The sequence below is a fragment of the Botryllus schlosseri genome, chromosome 12 (assembly GCF_051294905.1).
Source record: "Botryllus schlosseri isolate E-star chromosome 12, Bs_hap1, whole genome shotgun sequence".
Lineage (NCBI taxonomy): Eukaryota > Metazoa > Chordata > Ascidiacea > Stolidobranchia > Styelidae > Botryllus > Botryllus schlosseri.
The window spans coordinates 14,624,642-14,638,280 of record NC_137247.1 but is presented as its reverse complement, the minus strand read 5'-3'; the positions used below and the strand labels follow the sequence as shown (position 1 = coordinate 14,638,280).

General features: G+C 39.0%; 1 protein-coding gene and 1 long non-coding RNA gene across 3 annotated transcripts in view; one reads left to right on the top strand and one right to left on the bottom strand.

The window, feature by feature from the left end:
• The window catches only part of LOC145452878 (uncharacterized), a 193,675-nt gene that overhangs the window by 35,568 nt on the left and 144,468 nt on the right, over nt 1–13,639 (bottom strand). The window lies entirely within an intron of this gene.
• LOC145452854 (uncharacterized) overlaps nt 5,438–13,639 on the top strand; it is a 44,814-nt gene continuing 36,612 nt past the window's right edge. The window contains exons 1-6 of one of the 2 annotated variants that reach the window (XM_080330989.1): nt 5,438–6,942; nt 7,607–7,772; nt 8,816–8,903; nt 9,465–9,558; nt 10,228–10,377; nt 12,400–13,035. In XM_080330989.1, coding sequence (XP_080187115.1) covers nt 7,625–7,772; nt 8,816–8,903; nt 9,465–9,558; nt 10,228–10,377; nt 12,400–13,035 — 1,116 coding nt within the window. In that variant the 5' untranslated portion in view covers nt 5,438–6,942; nt 7,607–7,624. Of the gene's footprint in view, nt 6,943–7,606; nt 7,773–8,812; nt 8,904–9,464; nt 9,559–10,227; nt 10,378–12,399; nt 13,036–13,639 lie in introns of both variants that reach the window. The other variant, XM_080330988.1, reaches the window with a different exon arrangement.

Below are 13,639 nucleotides of genomic sequence, written 5' to 3'. Positions count from 1 at the left end.
CCGATTTCAAAGACTACTCCAGGACGTTTCGACAACTTTCTCTTTTCATTGTATCGCAGTTTTTTGAGGTCTTGAAATGATGAAAATAATATTACGCAGTGGCAAATTTTTAGTGACAGAAAAATTGAACAGCATTGTGACGATGTTTTGACCATGGTCGTTTACTGCAGTTGCACAGTGAGCGACCATCTCCAAGAGTGAAATGACATGAGCCATAAAACATAGTCTTCATCATCCGATTTAGACAAAAGACATGGCAAGAACTAGTGTGGAATTTGCTCGGCGGCGAAGTATCTTGCTGCCGTCGACCTGTGGGGGTCTGCTACTATGTATCGTCCGCGTATTTGCTTTCCGAGCTCCTTGTTCAGTGCGTTGACTGAGTGTGTTCTAATCGGTTGAGCAAATTAACGAACTGCCAATCAAGTTGCCTACAAGTGCATGGGCTCATTGCTGCATGGCGTTTATTGTTATTGAGGAAAAGTTCTGCGCTGGAATCAAGTTCAAATCAGTCAAGTTCGTTTTAATATAATTTATTGTTTGGTTCAAAATCAATGATGTAGAATCATAATGCGTAACGAAGTAATGTAATATTATCGATGAATGTTTAGTACTAGACTATAGCTAATGGATCATTGGATCGTGTGGGAGCTGGGAGCAAAATATAGCCTGTTGGAAGGAATATAGATTCGGTGATCAAAGTTTCACTTATGATTTAACTGATGATCCTTGAATAGGAATGAATATATACTCTCGAATTGAACAATGAAACTGAAATGAGAATGAGCAAAAACTAACAGCAGAAGAAATATATAGGGGTTGTAGACCAGATTAGAAACGTTGGTTGTTTTCGGCGATGTCTTATGTTGCGCGTTAACAAAATGTTTTTTGCATAGAATAATTAGGCAATTCAACAGAAAGTTGCGGGCGACGTTGCCACTAATTTCTCTCGGACTTGAAGATAGCATATCAGTTTAAAATCCCAACCCGGTCAGTTAAAAACGGGTGGATTTGTTATTTGACTGCTATTTGTATTATACTGTATGTATCTATTATCTACAGTTCATAATTTCTGAAACAGAATTCTAAATCGTACATTACTTGAGGATAATATGCTTTCTAAAAATAGCTGTAGAAGAATTGAATAGAAAATTACTTATAATTGATCACCCTGTTGGAGTTTCATAAATTGTGATAGCTGTAGTGGCCTATGAGTATGTTCTAGATTGATGTTTTGGTTGGGGATTGATGTTTTCTGTATTTCTCTCAAATCTGCATCGAAGAATCTGAGAAATGGCAATTGACCAGTATGGAATCGGTGTCCAAGGCACGCAGGATCACGCCGACTTGGTCGCCAGTTGCACGCGATCACGCTGTCACGGGTCGTTGATTTTATTTAAAAAATAAAATTGAAAAAAAAAAAATTGAAAAAAAGTCAATGTTCTCAGCCACCCCAAATGCTATATTCCAGTTAGTATGTGGTATATAATGTTTTGACCTAATTCACTAGCCAGGACATGTTGATTACTGTCTGTTGGTAAAGTACTTGCACCTTGCCAGTTGCTAACCATTAGCATCTGATCTCCTCTCACTGGCTTAACACAGTCACTTGAAGTCAGTAACCTTGCTTGTCACGCCGCTAAGTTGACCCTGTCACGCGAAAAAAGCTTCTATCACGCAGGATTTATTTCAAAAAAAGGACGGAGATTCCAATCAGGGCAATTGAGTCAGCTATCTTGCAGAAGTGATGGCTCATTGTCATTATACCCTATAGTTTGTTTAATTGTTATCCAACACTTGTCGCTCATTGAATACATCTGATGTGATGCTACTCACTGTTTGGTGAATGACTCGGACTATCTTGTAAATATAAATGTTGTCTTTCAAAATAATGTCTGAACTATATGATAAGTAATAGCCAGTATTTGCTCAAACTCTTCAGAAACATCACACATTTTTCTTATCACAGTAACATCAAATAATGGACTTACAGCCAATGTTCCCTCTAATTTTTTACGAGTCTGCGCTCACTCACTACCTCACTGCGCGGTCCCTTGGACAACAGTGCGTAACAACTAATAAAAAGGTCATCACTTCTGCGCAGAGACCGTGTCTGCACTGCAATTGCGCACGTTCGCTGCTTAGAGGGAACATTGCTTAGGCTACAACAGTTTCTCTTGTTTATGAACCATGTCAATTGTTGGTCTGTGGGAAAATTGTCAAAATTCGGTATACGACATACTATACAAAATGTCTTAAACATTTCCATGTGGATTGTACCACATAATAAAATCAAACCCAATGTCTCAGTAATAACTATTTAATCCCATCATTTTCTAAACTACTGACAAAATTTGATAACTCAACCACGAATATAACTCATGTTTGCATAGAAGTGAATTATTTTAATAGCATCAATGGTTCCTGAAGATAGGATAGTTGGTCTTGCTTACAAAGTTAATCGGTAATCCTCTTGCTATAATGCTACTTATGATATACATGTATTATAGTCATTGTTATCTGTATTAAAGTAAAAGCCTGCGAACAGGTACTTTTTGGGTTGGTTTAAGCCTATGACATCTCACCATATCATTCAGTGTTAGTGTTACATGCCATCGTCACGAATTGCGTAAAGCAATCGCGTAAACTACCGGAATGAATGGCAATAAATGAATCGATTCAAGCATATTTCAGAATTGGCATTGACTGGTAGTTGTCGATCATGTCCTATTCCAGTGTGAAATATTTTGCAACTTCAGCCCCAGCCTGGCACGGCTGAAGCCAGACCTGAACCATAAAATCTTGGGCTCAAGTTATAGATCTGTCTCGTACTACTATACTGATTTGCGTTATCATAGTATGCGTTGATAGCTGATACAAAGCTTTTCTTGGCTAGTTACCTTAATTTTAGATTGTTAAGCATAGGATATTAAATTTAAATCAATTCTGTTTTTGTAGATAGTGTGACATAATTATGATTGATGAATATGTTATGTGAAAACAAAGAAAATTCGCTAGTGTTTGAACTCAAAAACACCTGGCTGGTCAACAAATTTACTTTACCCTATGCTGCTTGCTGTGCGATGCAATTGCAATATCACTTCAATTCTGAGATGTTTCTCAGGCTATATACATTATTGATATGGGCATATGGCCTATACTTCATCAGCATGTACTCGTTGCGTGTAGTTGAGCTATGGGCAGATAATGATCCCTGATCTTGTCCAAGGCTGTGATCATGCGTTGATATTAGTTATTTGATATTAGCATCTGTGTCAGAGCATTCAGGTTTGCGTTGTTTGCTATGCGCACTTTCAGGTCTCTCTCCCTGTATTGGCATTCTGAAGCCTTTGAAACTGTAGTACGGCTGTATCAGCGTTGTCAAGATAATACATTCAATTGCGTGATTTTATTAAATTTATGAATCAACGGAATTCTAATTTAGATATTTATTCGCGGTAGTGATGAATAATTTTTTGACGATGTTTGTCTTGGTGTATAGCCGAATTAGAATTGAATATTGTGCTGGATATCGTATTTTAACCATCATGGTTTTTCAACCAAGTTGGTCTACCAAGTTTGATTGATATTAATGTTGAATAGGCTATTGCTGTAGCATGTTGGTTTAGTTAATTACCATTGATGCATCACAATTAAATATTTGCTTAATGTTTGTCATCAATTTTCGAGTTCAAGTTTGTATGCCAAGTTTGATTCATGATAATGGTAAATAGGCTATTTGCTGTAGTCGGTTGGTTTTGTTGATAACCATTGAAGCATCACAATTTAACGTTTGATTAATCTTGGTCAATCGATGCAGGCGAGAAAACCCTGTACTTCTGCTTATCGTGTATCAACTCAAACTAAAGTTGTTTAACCCCAATATTGCAGTAATTGTAACATCAGTTGTAAAATGGTATATTTCGAAGACCTGTAAGAATTTATAAAATATCATTAATGAACATAAGAATAGGATGTTGCTCTGCTGAAAGGGTCTACTGAAAGATTCTAATTCAGTTGGTATAATTATAAACGCTGGTTAATTCACCTGTTCATACCACAGCTGAATAGCATTCTATTGTTAATACGTAGAATGTGCTTTCTGTAATAACATACTCATATTTCCAAAGGTACCATTGCTTTTATGATTCTGTTATGTCCACCTGATGATGAATGTTAAAATAGTATCTAATCACGTATGTGCCAGCATTATCCAAGTAGTCAAGCTTTGATCATTGTAACTTGATACTAGCATCTCTACTAATGGTGACAGGTTTTAAACTGGATTCTTGTCAGTATAAGATACTGATTCATTGCTACTTTTTGTACGACACTACCATACCAAGTGTTCACCAGTGAGCTGCGCTTGTTAAACTATCTAGTACCTTTAATTTCGAGCTGTGTTGCAGTAAATCCTATTTGAATGGATCGTACTGACCGCTTGTTTAGTACAAGCACTCATTGTTTTATTGTGGTTAAACAGAACTTCAAGCATGGTTGAAATGCCATACATTCTTATCATTGATGCTAAATCCGCAATAAATTTGTTGAAAGTTTGTAAATTTATCCGCATCCCTCGGAAAAATAAAGATATTATTGTTGACCTTTTATGCTATGGTAGGTGATTACTGAAATATACAGCTGGCCTAATTGTGTTTCACCACACCAGTATTTCAATGGATTGATCTTGTAAAAATAAGATTATTGTACTGCAGCTTCTCAATTTCCTTATACTTGAAACGATTTTCAAGTGGTACTCACATGCTCGCACTCTTTGACCCCTGTTTAAATCGATATAGTTCATCCTCGAAGTGGGGAATATTGAAAATTAATGCTTCATTTCGAAAAATTTTACAGGTTTTGAAACCAGACTTTAAAAATATATAAAAATAACTAGTACGCACCAGCTCATTGCTGTGTAGGGAAATGGCTAAGTCAGGATACTATATTGGTGTAATAATAACTGTAATGCATGCAATGAATTCAAAACTGTATGAGGTACGAGACAAGCTTGAGAATGATTTACATGGTCAACTGAAGTTCATTGCACCCTTTGTTACACGATGCTGTTGTCCAGTGGTAGATTGCGTATCATATTGGCCATATGATAAGATAAAAAGGTGTTGTAATTATTCGTAATGACTACTTTGGTGCTGTAGCAATTTTTCAATTAATTCCCAATAACACTGTTCCATATGGCTTTAGTGGGAGAAAATATTGGCGGTATTTCTGAATAATAGTCTTCTAATGATTCACAATAATGATGAAAGAATGAGATTTCTCTAATTGCGATCTGTCCATAATATATATGGTTCAAGTTCACACCCTGTCAAGGAAAGCTGTTTGTATTTGCTTCATTTCAGTGGGAAACTAAACTTTCTCTTCATTATCTCTTTATCAAGCAATCTGCTGTATTTGAATAGCTTTCTCACAAATATTTTATCATAACCTACCTTACATATGTCAGAAGGATGTTTACATGTAGTTTTTTCAATTGCTAATGTCAAGGTTTCGTTGGAATAACACATTTTCCGTAGAGACTGGGGAAATTTTAGATAGAAACACAGTTGCTTGCGCAGTTGTAGTGTTATTTGTCCTGGTAAGATGGTAGGCAATTTTAGCCACGAATGTGTTGGCTTTTGAATATCATGGTGAAACATAATATGCTTTCTTCTTTTGTTTGCTGCCTAGTTTTCTGGCAGCCTTGTTTGCCAACTCCATTGTCTATCTTGGGTCTTAAGCTTCTTGAGCATTTGTAGCTGGCAGTGTATGCGTGGTTGCACCTTTTCATATATTGCTCATACTAATGCCAATGGAATGTATTCCCTGTTTTAACTCATTCGCTTTCCATGAGTTAGCACACGTTCTGATTCAGGGCAGTCATATTTCTTTGCAATGATTTTGGGATTTATATATTAGCTTCATGCTTCTGGGCAAGTCTTATCTTGATGAAAAGTAGCCATAACGAGATCATGATAGGTCTATTACTGATTTATTTCTGGATATCTTTCCGTCTGTATTTTGCTAGTATGACGTTCACATCGTGCTATGTTTGGTCAAGAATGCCAAAAAGACTCGTTACCACTGATAGAAAAGTGCCATGTCAAGTTAAAGTTGTTCTTGTTCCTTTTACATCTATCATTTGAAATATGTAGTCATGTGTGCAGCGCTAAAAGTGGTGAACAGTTTAAATCTAAGCATTTTAGCATTTTTTGTGCTGGATTAAAGCTTAAATTGCTATTGTGTGTGCTTGTATATGGTAAGATCCGTGATGATGACTTTGAGCAGAGAATAAATGTGCGAAGCTTTTCATGTAATTTATTAGAAATTGGAAATCGAATAATCTCAATGAAAATGTTTTGAATGAGATCTACATCAGAACTTTGAATGAGATCTACATCAGAACTATCGGATTATATAATGCTGCAACTTTTTCAGCCATAAGAACACGAAATTGTGGATTTGAGATATCATCATCTATTTACTCCTACCACAATACGAGTGACCACAATCTTGTTGGCGCATTGTAATGTGATGTATTATATGCATCGAAGTCCTGTGTTTGAATGCGGTTCAAAACCCCCGCCCCCCAAGAAAAAGCAATACCTCAAATCACGAGTTTATATATGTGCATCTGAATTTACACCAAATCACCAAGAGAACGACGCTCTGTCCAACTTTGGACACTTGCACAGACCTACTTTAATTAGGGTGAAAATTTTTGGTTTCTGATCGTAGCGCACCACCTGTGACAGGAATCCGAGCGATAACTTATGTCGAGTGAAATCTCAACTACTTATGTGTAATTCTCAGGCTTAATACATATATTTATGTTAATTTTCTGCCAATAGTATGGAGTGCCATCTATTGGCAGTTATATAATTGTTCTCGATGTCAGCGGTCTTGCTTGGTGTTTGTTATGAAGAAAGTGTTAACGACTGTCGGGTAAGTGTGTTGATAGCGGCAGCTGGACTGCTGAAATTTCTGTTGTAGACTTTACACTTTAATCTGCACTGATAACACTTTCATTTCTGGTCCTGAATATCCAGCAAATAACGACTGTAAAAAATACAAAACCGGCTTAGGGTATTAAGGCATTTTATATTGATTCAGTCGAGTGCGGGGGGGTTTCCTGATTCTTTTAATGCAGTTCGTGTAAGTTTTGCCTGCCGGTATTCTTTCGTATCGATGTTACTGCTGATGCTGATGCAACTCATTTTCAAGTTACTGCTTGCAGTCAAGAAGGGCACTTTCTTGATTTAATAATTTCCATTCCTCCAAATCCATGTCTACAATAATATCACATTTCTTTCTTTCTTTTTTTGAAAATCATCCACCAACATCACCCTGCCTTGATGATATTCCTAATCTTTCCTAATGCCTAACGACTTGGAAGTCGAAAAAGTGTGATTAGCCATGGACTATAGTACTATACGTAATATTTGCATATCCTGATGAGTGATGATGGATTTGTGATTTTTGCAGGCGTACTAACCTACTGTATCTGTTGAAGGATCATAATGTAGCACTTGACTTACCAGTAGTGCTCGAACATAAGCTAAGCGTATTACTATTATGACGATAGCCGATAGGGAATTCTCCTTTTCAGATAATGTAACTGCTGACAATGGCTTACGTCCCTGATTATGTTCGGCCCATGGGGCCCAAGTCATTTGTTCCTATTTCCGCCACCCCGACAAGCAACAATCAAAAACGCCGTCGAGTAGCTTCTTTCACAACTGGCTCCAATTCGGCTCATGCCTCTGCAGTCAAAGGTGAGATAGCTTATTTCATGCAGTTACTTACCTGGAGGCCGTCCAACTAGTGATACGGTACAATTAGAGGTTCTGCTTGCGAATCCTGTTCAAGTTGGGCACAGTATGGGCACCTTTGAATGCAATATGACTACGGTACACGCTCGACTGACAGCTTATTTGGGTGCCAAATGACGACCGCGTTGATTTCAGCAACAAATACTGATGAGGGTTAGGGTGAGGGGTTGGACTGAATTATTTGAACAGAATGTGCCACTGTGTCTCATGTGTCTCAATGTGCCGCATGCGGCCGTACGCGGGCGAAAGTTGCCCGGAATGCCCACCCCTGATCTAATAGTATGCATAAGGTATATCCTACGCCAATTTTGAATCCGCATTCCAGTTGTTGAGTCTTTACATTCCTGACAAATTTCCTTAAACTTGTTTGAAAATAACATAAAATAAACATTGAACAGGACATCAATTAATATCAAGGTAGGTTGCACTGAGACTAATCCTGATGCTGGTAGTGACTACAGAGAGCACGGCGTCGTTCTGTCCTGCCATGCTAAATTTGATCAGTTTTGGAAATAATTAAATTGTGTTGATTTATAGCCTAATTGAGGGCTTAAGTTTGTCGTAGACAGTGCAGTTCGCCAGCTATCACCAACAGCTACTTAGCGCACCGAGATTTGGGTTACTGCCAAAGCTATAAAGTAATGAATGACTTGCACGTAGGAATTGCTTTAAATCTTCAAAGAATATCAGAAATTTGCTCAAATGAAGTTGAAGTCGGCATATACTCCGTTGAGCGCGACTGCTGGAGTTTGAGTTTGGCAAGCTTTCTAGAATACGAAATGAGTTCAATCTTAAACAATCGTCTTTTCAGAATGGTTGTAAAACACATGTTTAGTCACAATTTACACAGACTTTGTCAATTTCTCGCACCCCCCCCAAGGGGGGCTGGCCCCCTAGGTTTAGAACCCCTCATCTAAATCATTGGAGGGAGAGGCATTCCATCGCTACCATTCACGATTTGTGAACAACTGATTTCCTTTCAGCAGAAAGACTCTCGTATGCTCCACGTGGTTCAGAAGATAGAATTGCTTCGCGACGAACTTCCAACAATCCGCCATTTACACCGAACAACAGGTATTGTTGATGTTCACCCGGAATTCTACTCGGATTGGTACTTGAACTCCCTTCCTTGGATTATCGGGTCTTGGGGGCCAGCAGTGCCCCGCAGACAACTGATTTCTGGTTATCGTCTCTTAGAATCGAATAAATTTGTCGTGCAAATGATTATTTTATATTTTTTTGTTGATTCAGGGTGAACTGTGCATATGTTGTGTGTGGATACTTCAGTGTTTTACATGTAATGCAACATTCAGTTTTCGAGTATCGAAATAATGCTCGTTTTTTGACTAACCATTATTTATTGATGATAAATGCAGTCGCGACACTTTTTCCCAGCTTGAGAGCCTTGAAGCTAGACTCAGTCGTAACTTGGTATCAGGAGCATGTTGCGATACGTTACGTATATTCATTGAAACACCATTTCTATTAAGAATTGATTGTGCCGTACCACCGGCACAAAGTGTTGTAAAGTATATTCATGGCCAAGACAACGACTATTTTTGATGATGTAATTGGCGTTTTTTTGAGCTGAGCTGAGAAAGAGCTGACGACCGCTAATGTTTTGATATTTTCAAGATTTGCAAAGCCATCGGAAGACAAAATATGCGCTCGTCTGTCGATTAAAGACCGATTAAAAATTCTGGAATCGGAGGCCGCTGTCAAGTTGGAGGTGGGTTGCAAGAGCGGCAAGTCCGTCGACCAGGGTTGTAACCAAGTCACAAGGCACCGAGTCACAAGTCAATCTCACTTTTATAGTTTTGACTCGAGTCAAGTCGAGTCATTTTCAATTCACCATCGAGTCAAGTCCGAGTCCAAGTCAGCGAAAAGAGGGTCAAGTCCGAGTCACAGTATTATGACTCGAGTCGAGTCCAAGTCATTGTGTGGACTGCTCAGTTTCTTGTTAAAGTCTTGGGTTTTTAACAAGACTTTAACAAGAAACTGAGCAGTCAACAAAAGTGCTTTTATAACTCTATTTGATGGAATCGAATGTTTTGATGTTATAATATACCAATTCACCTATCTTTTCTGGTCACATTTTCAAGTACCAGTACCAACAGACGAAATCCCAATAGTGCGTTGGCTTCGGAATTATAATGAAATGCCGGTCTTGGCTGTCTCAGTCTCGAGTCAATGACTTGGCTCGAGTCATGCACAATGACTCGAGTCCAAGTCGAGTCAATACACAGATTGACTCGAGTCGAGTCGAGTCATTTCCGTATTTTGGAAAATGACTCGAGTCAAGTCGAGTCATCAGAAAAGCGTGACTCGAGTCTGACTCGAGTCATTACAACCCTGCCGTCGACACAGACTAATACTTTCCTTCAACGATTCGACAAAGGTCCGACCAAACGTGCACAGATCGAAAAGGCGCTCGCTAAGCCACGGCAGCTCGAGAGCTAGATTTTCAAACTCCGAAAGAGAAATGCATTCCGAAGAAACGTCCAGCGTGTCCTCGATAAGCTCGGTTCCTACCGTGGGCGAGTCAGAGGTGGGCGCTTGCGTCTTTGTCATTTTTGTCATGTATCCCTTTGCATCAGAGTATAGTATTGGGCCCGTTACAAGTCTTCAATAATTTACGCCACAGGATCGATCCCGCAGTCTATCTCGGCCGTTTATTGTATGAATATTGTATGTTTGGATTCCCGTCAAGGTCACATTAGCGTGTTGGTTTTTTGATGGCCGGCATTCGTCTTGTTCTGCAACCTTATAGAGGCGATATTGTATATGATACCAGTCACTTTTAAATCATTGCCTTGATGACTTCGAACGGCTATTAATTTTACTGTCGTAGTAACTGCTGTTGCCTGTAGTGCGACTGTATAATTATTTTTATTGTGTGCGATGAGAAGATTATGAACTTGACATGCTGCGTAGTAGATCATGCCACGTACAAATTGGGTTATATTTTGCCGGCTGGTTTAGTCCGGAATTAGTGGATCGATTGAGAAAAGAATTAATTATTGCATTCTCGAAATACTTCTTCTGCCATGCCATGTTGACGGACTACCTCCATCATGGATTTGCTTTTTGGTCGTATAAAGATGGCTTTATTGTAGCTTTTACATTACATTTTGTCAATCGAGTGTGTTTTACCGTCATAATAACCAAACACAGTACCGGTGATGAAAATTGTAAAATTTAGTGATTTTATTTTTGAATTTAAAAGGATATGTCGCAAGAAACGAAATTTTGTGAAAAAAACTAGCTACTAGTGTAGCTTTCCTAAGCCTGTAAGTTGTTTGCAGACATTGGAATGTCGGTGCTAATTTACCTTTGCCCATCTTTAGAAGAAACGTAGCAACAATAAAATCTTCCACCTGTTACAAGCAGAGCTGTAAAGCCAGAGTCAATGTTTTGTTACATTCTTTCTTGCGATGCGCTTTTGAGGGACTCCTGTAAAATCGTACCAATTGTTCTCGAAACTCAAATGTTGGTAAAAAGTGCCATTGCAGTTAGAGAGGTTATCAAGTTTTTTCACGTAGACAGAACTTCACAAATGTAGTTAATTCTGCCAGCACAAAGTTAATTGAATTGAAAAAAATAGGTTGATTCACCTGCTAATAATAATAATAGCTAAAAATGTGAATAAATGTTCAAGTTTCTGAGCAGAGTTACAGGATTGTTGGAGTCTGAGCTCTGTGACGAAGATATTAGGAATCATAATTGGAGTTGGGGTTTGTGTGTTTACAGTTTCCGTAGTTTGGTGTATTGAAATGTCTGAAGTCGTAGCCAGCCGTTGGTAAATTGAACCGAATCCACAGTACCGATAAAAAATTTCAATGTCTTGGGCCAAACAATGTGAGCAGTAGGGCTCTTCAAAAATGACTTTTTTTCTCAAATCGCACTGGCTCCTTGATAAAACTGTTAGGTTACCTAATTTAAGCCTACACACCAAATTTGGTTCAATTCCAATCCGTAGCCGCATTGCTACAGGAGAAGAAAGTTTCGATTTATTATATAAATATAAATACGGTAACAAAAAATTTGAAAATTTTCTGTTCACCCCATGCAAGTGTTAGGTTGTCTATAGAAACGGTGTTCACCAAATTTGGTTCAATTCCAACCAGTGGAAGCGGAGTTATTGCCGTCGAAAAATTTGGATTATGAAGAAAATAGTAGGCCTATTTACGGTGACCCATTCTCTAATTATTTATTATAGTGGTGCCCACTATAAATACTATTTTATTCAAGTCCAAATTTTTCGACGGCAATAACTCCGCTTCCACTAGTTGGAATTGAACCAAATTTGGTGAACATCGTTTCTATAGACAACCTTTCACACAGCACTTTCATGGGGGGAACAGAAAATTTTTTTTGATATTTATTTTTGAATAATAAATAGAAACTTTCTTCTCCTGTAGCAATGCGGCTACTGGTTGGAATTGAACCAAATTTGGTGTGTAGGCTTAAATTAGGTAACCTAACAATTTTATCAAGTGCCAGTGCAATTTGAGAAGAAAAGTTATTTTTGAAGAGCCCTAGTGAGCAGTTCCCTTTTTTTCGATCGCAGAAAAGCCTCGACAATATCTCGATGCCAAAGCCGGACATAATATCGTCCAACCAGCCCAGGTCCGTGGCCTCGTCCGGAATCACAACGCCGGACGGGAATATCGACGAAAATGCGTCGGTGTCCTCGTCGGACCAGGTGGAAATGATGAAAGAGTCGTTCCAGCGGCTGGCGCTCGCTTTGGAGAACTCTACCGACAACGCGGTCGCCGAGGTGAAGCTGCCGCACGTGTCGCAGCAGATCGACGTGACGAAAAAAGACGCGAAAACCGAACTCGTAGATAGAAAGACTGATAATACCCGGGAGGGCGATATTTCAAATTACCGTAACAAAGATCGGGACTGCGTTATAGACAGGGAAATCGTGCCGCAGCGTATTCCCGTCACACCCAAGCTTGCATCGAGGAAGGGCTCTTGCGATATATCCAGCGGCAGTTCGACCGAAGTCGAAGAACTCGCAAGTAAGAACGGCATCCGCGAAAGTCCGGTCACAGCCAATGCGAAGAGTAACGTCAAGAGTAACGGTTCCGTTTTTAAACCGGTGTGGAGGACGCCGTCAGCGAAACAGTTGCAAAAGCCCAACGTGACGGTGAGGTCGGACAAAGTTAAAGACGAGGATGTAGATTATGAGATGTCTGAGGTGAGATTTCGTCATTTTCTTTTTGAAATGGCGCGTTGTGATGTAGGGTAAATTGAAGGATGTGTTTCCGCTTCCGAAATAAAACGTAGTGACTTATTTTTGGCTGACACTTGTTAGGGGTAATCATCGGCGACTAGTAGAGAATTGGGAAGAACATTGTATATCAACAATTGTATCACAAAATATGACGTCGCCAGCATGAAAATTTGAATTATCGGGATGGAGAATTGGCGAAAAGCCAAATGTATGCCTACTATTGTCAGATGGCACACAGACTCCTTATGTTGGCACAAATTATGTAGGCTTGTTTCAATGAAAGTCGACTCGAAGGCACACAAATGAAAGTGTAAACGGCCTCTCCCGACGATGCGGAATCTGTCGTCTCGTTAATTCTTCGCACAAACAAAATTGAATAGTATATTGACTATATTCGTATTGAGATGAACCCGAATATTTTCGGCTGACACTCATCATGGGTAATCGTCAGCAACTAGTAGAGAATTGGAAGGAACATTGTATATCAACAATCGTAACACAAAATATGACGTCACCAGCATGAAATTTTGAATAAGACCGTTCAATGTACTATTTTTAGATGGGACGC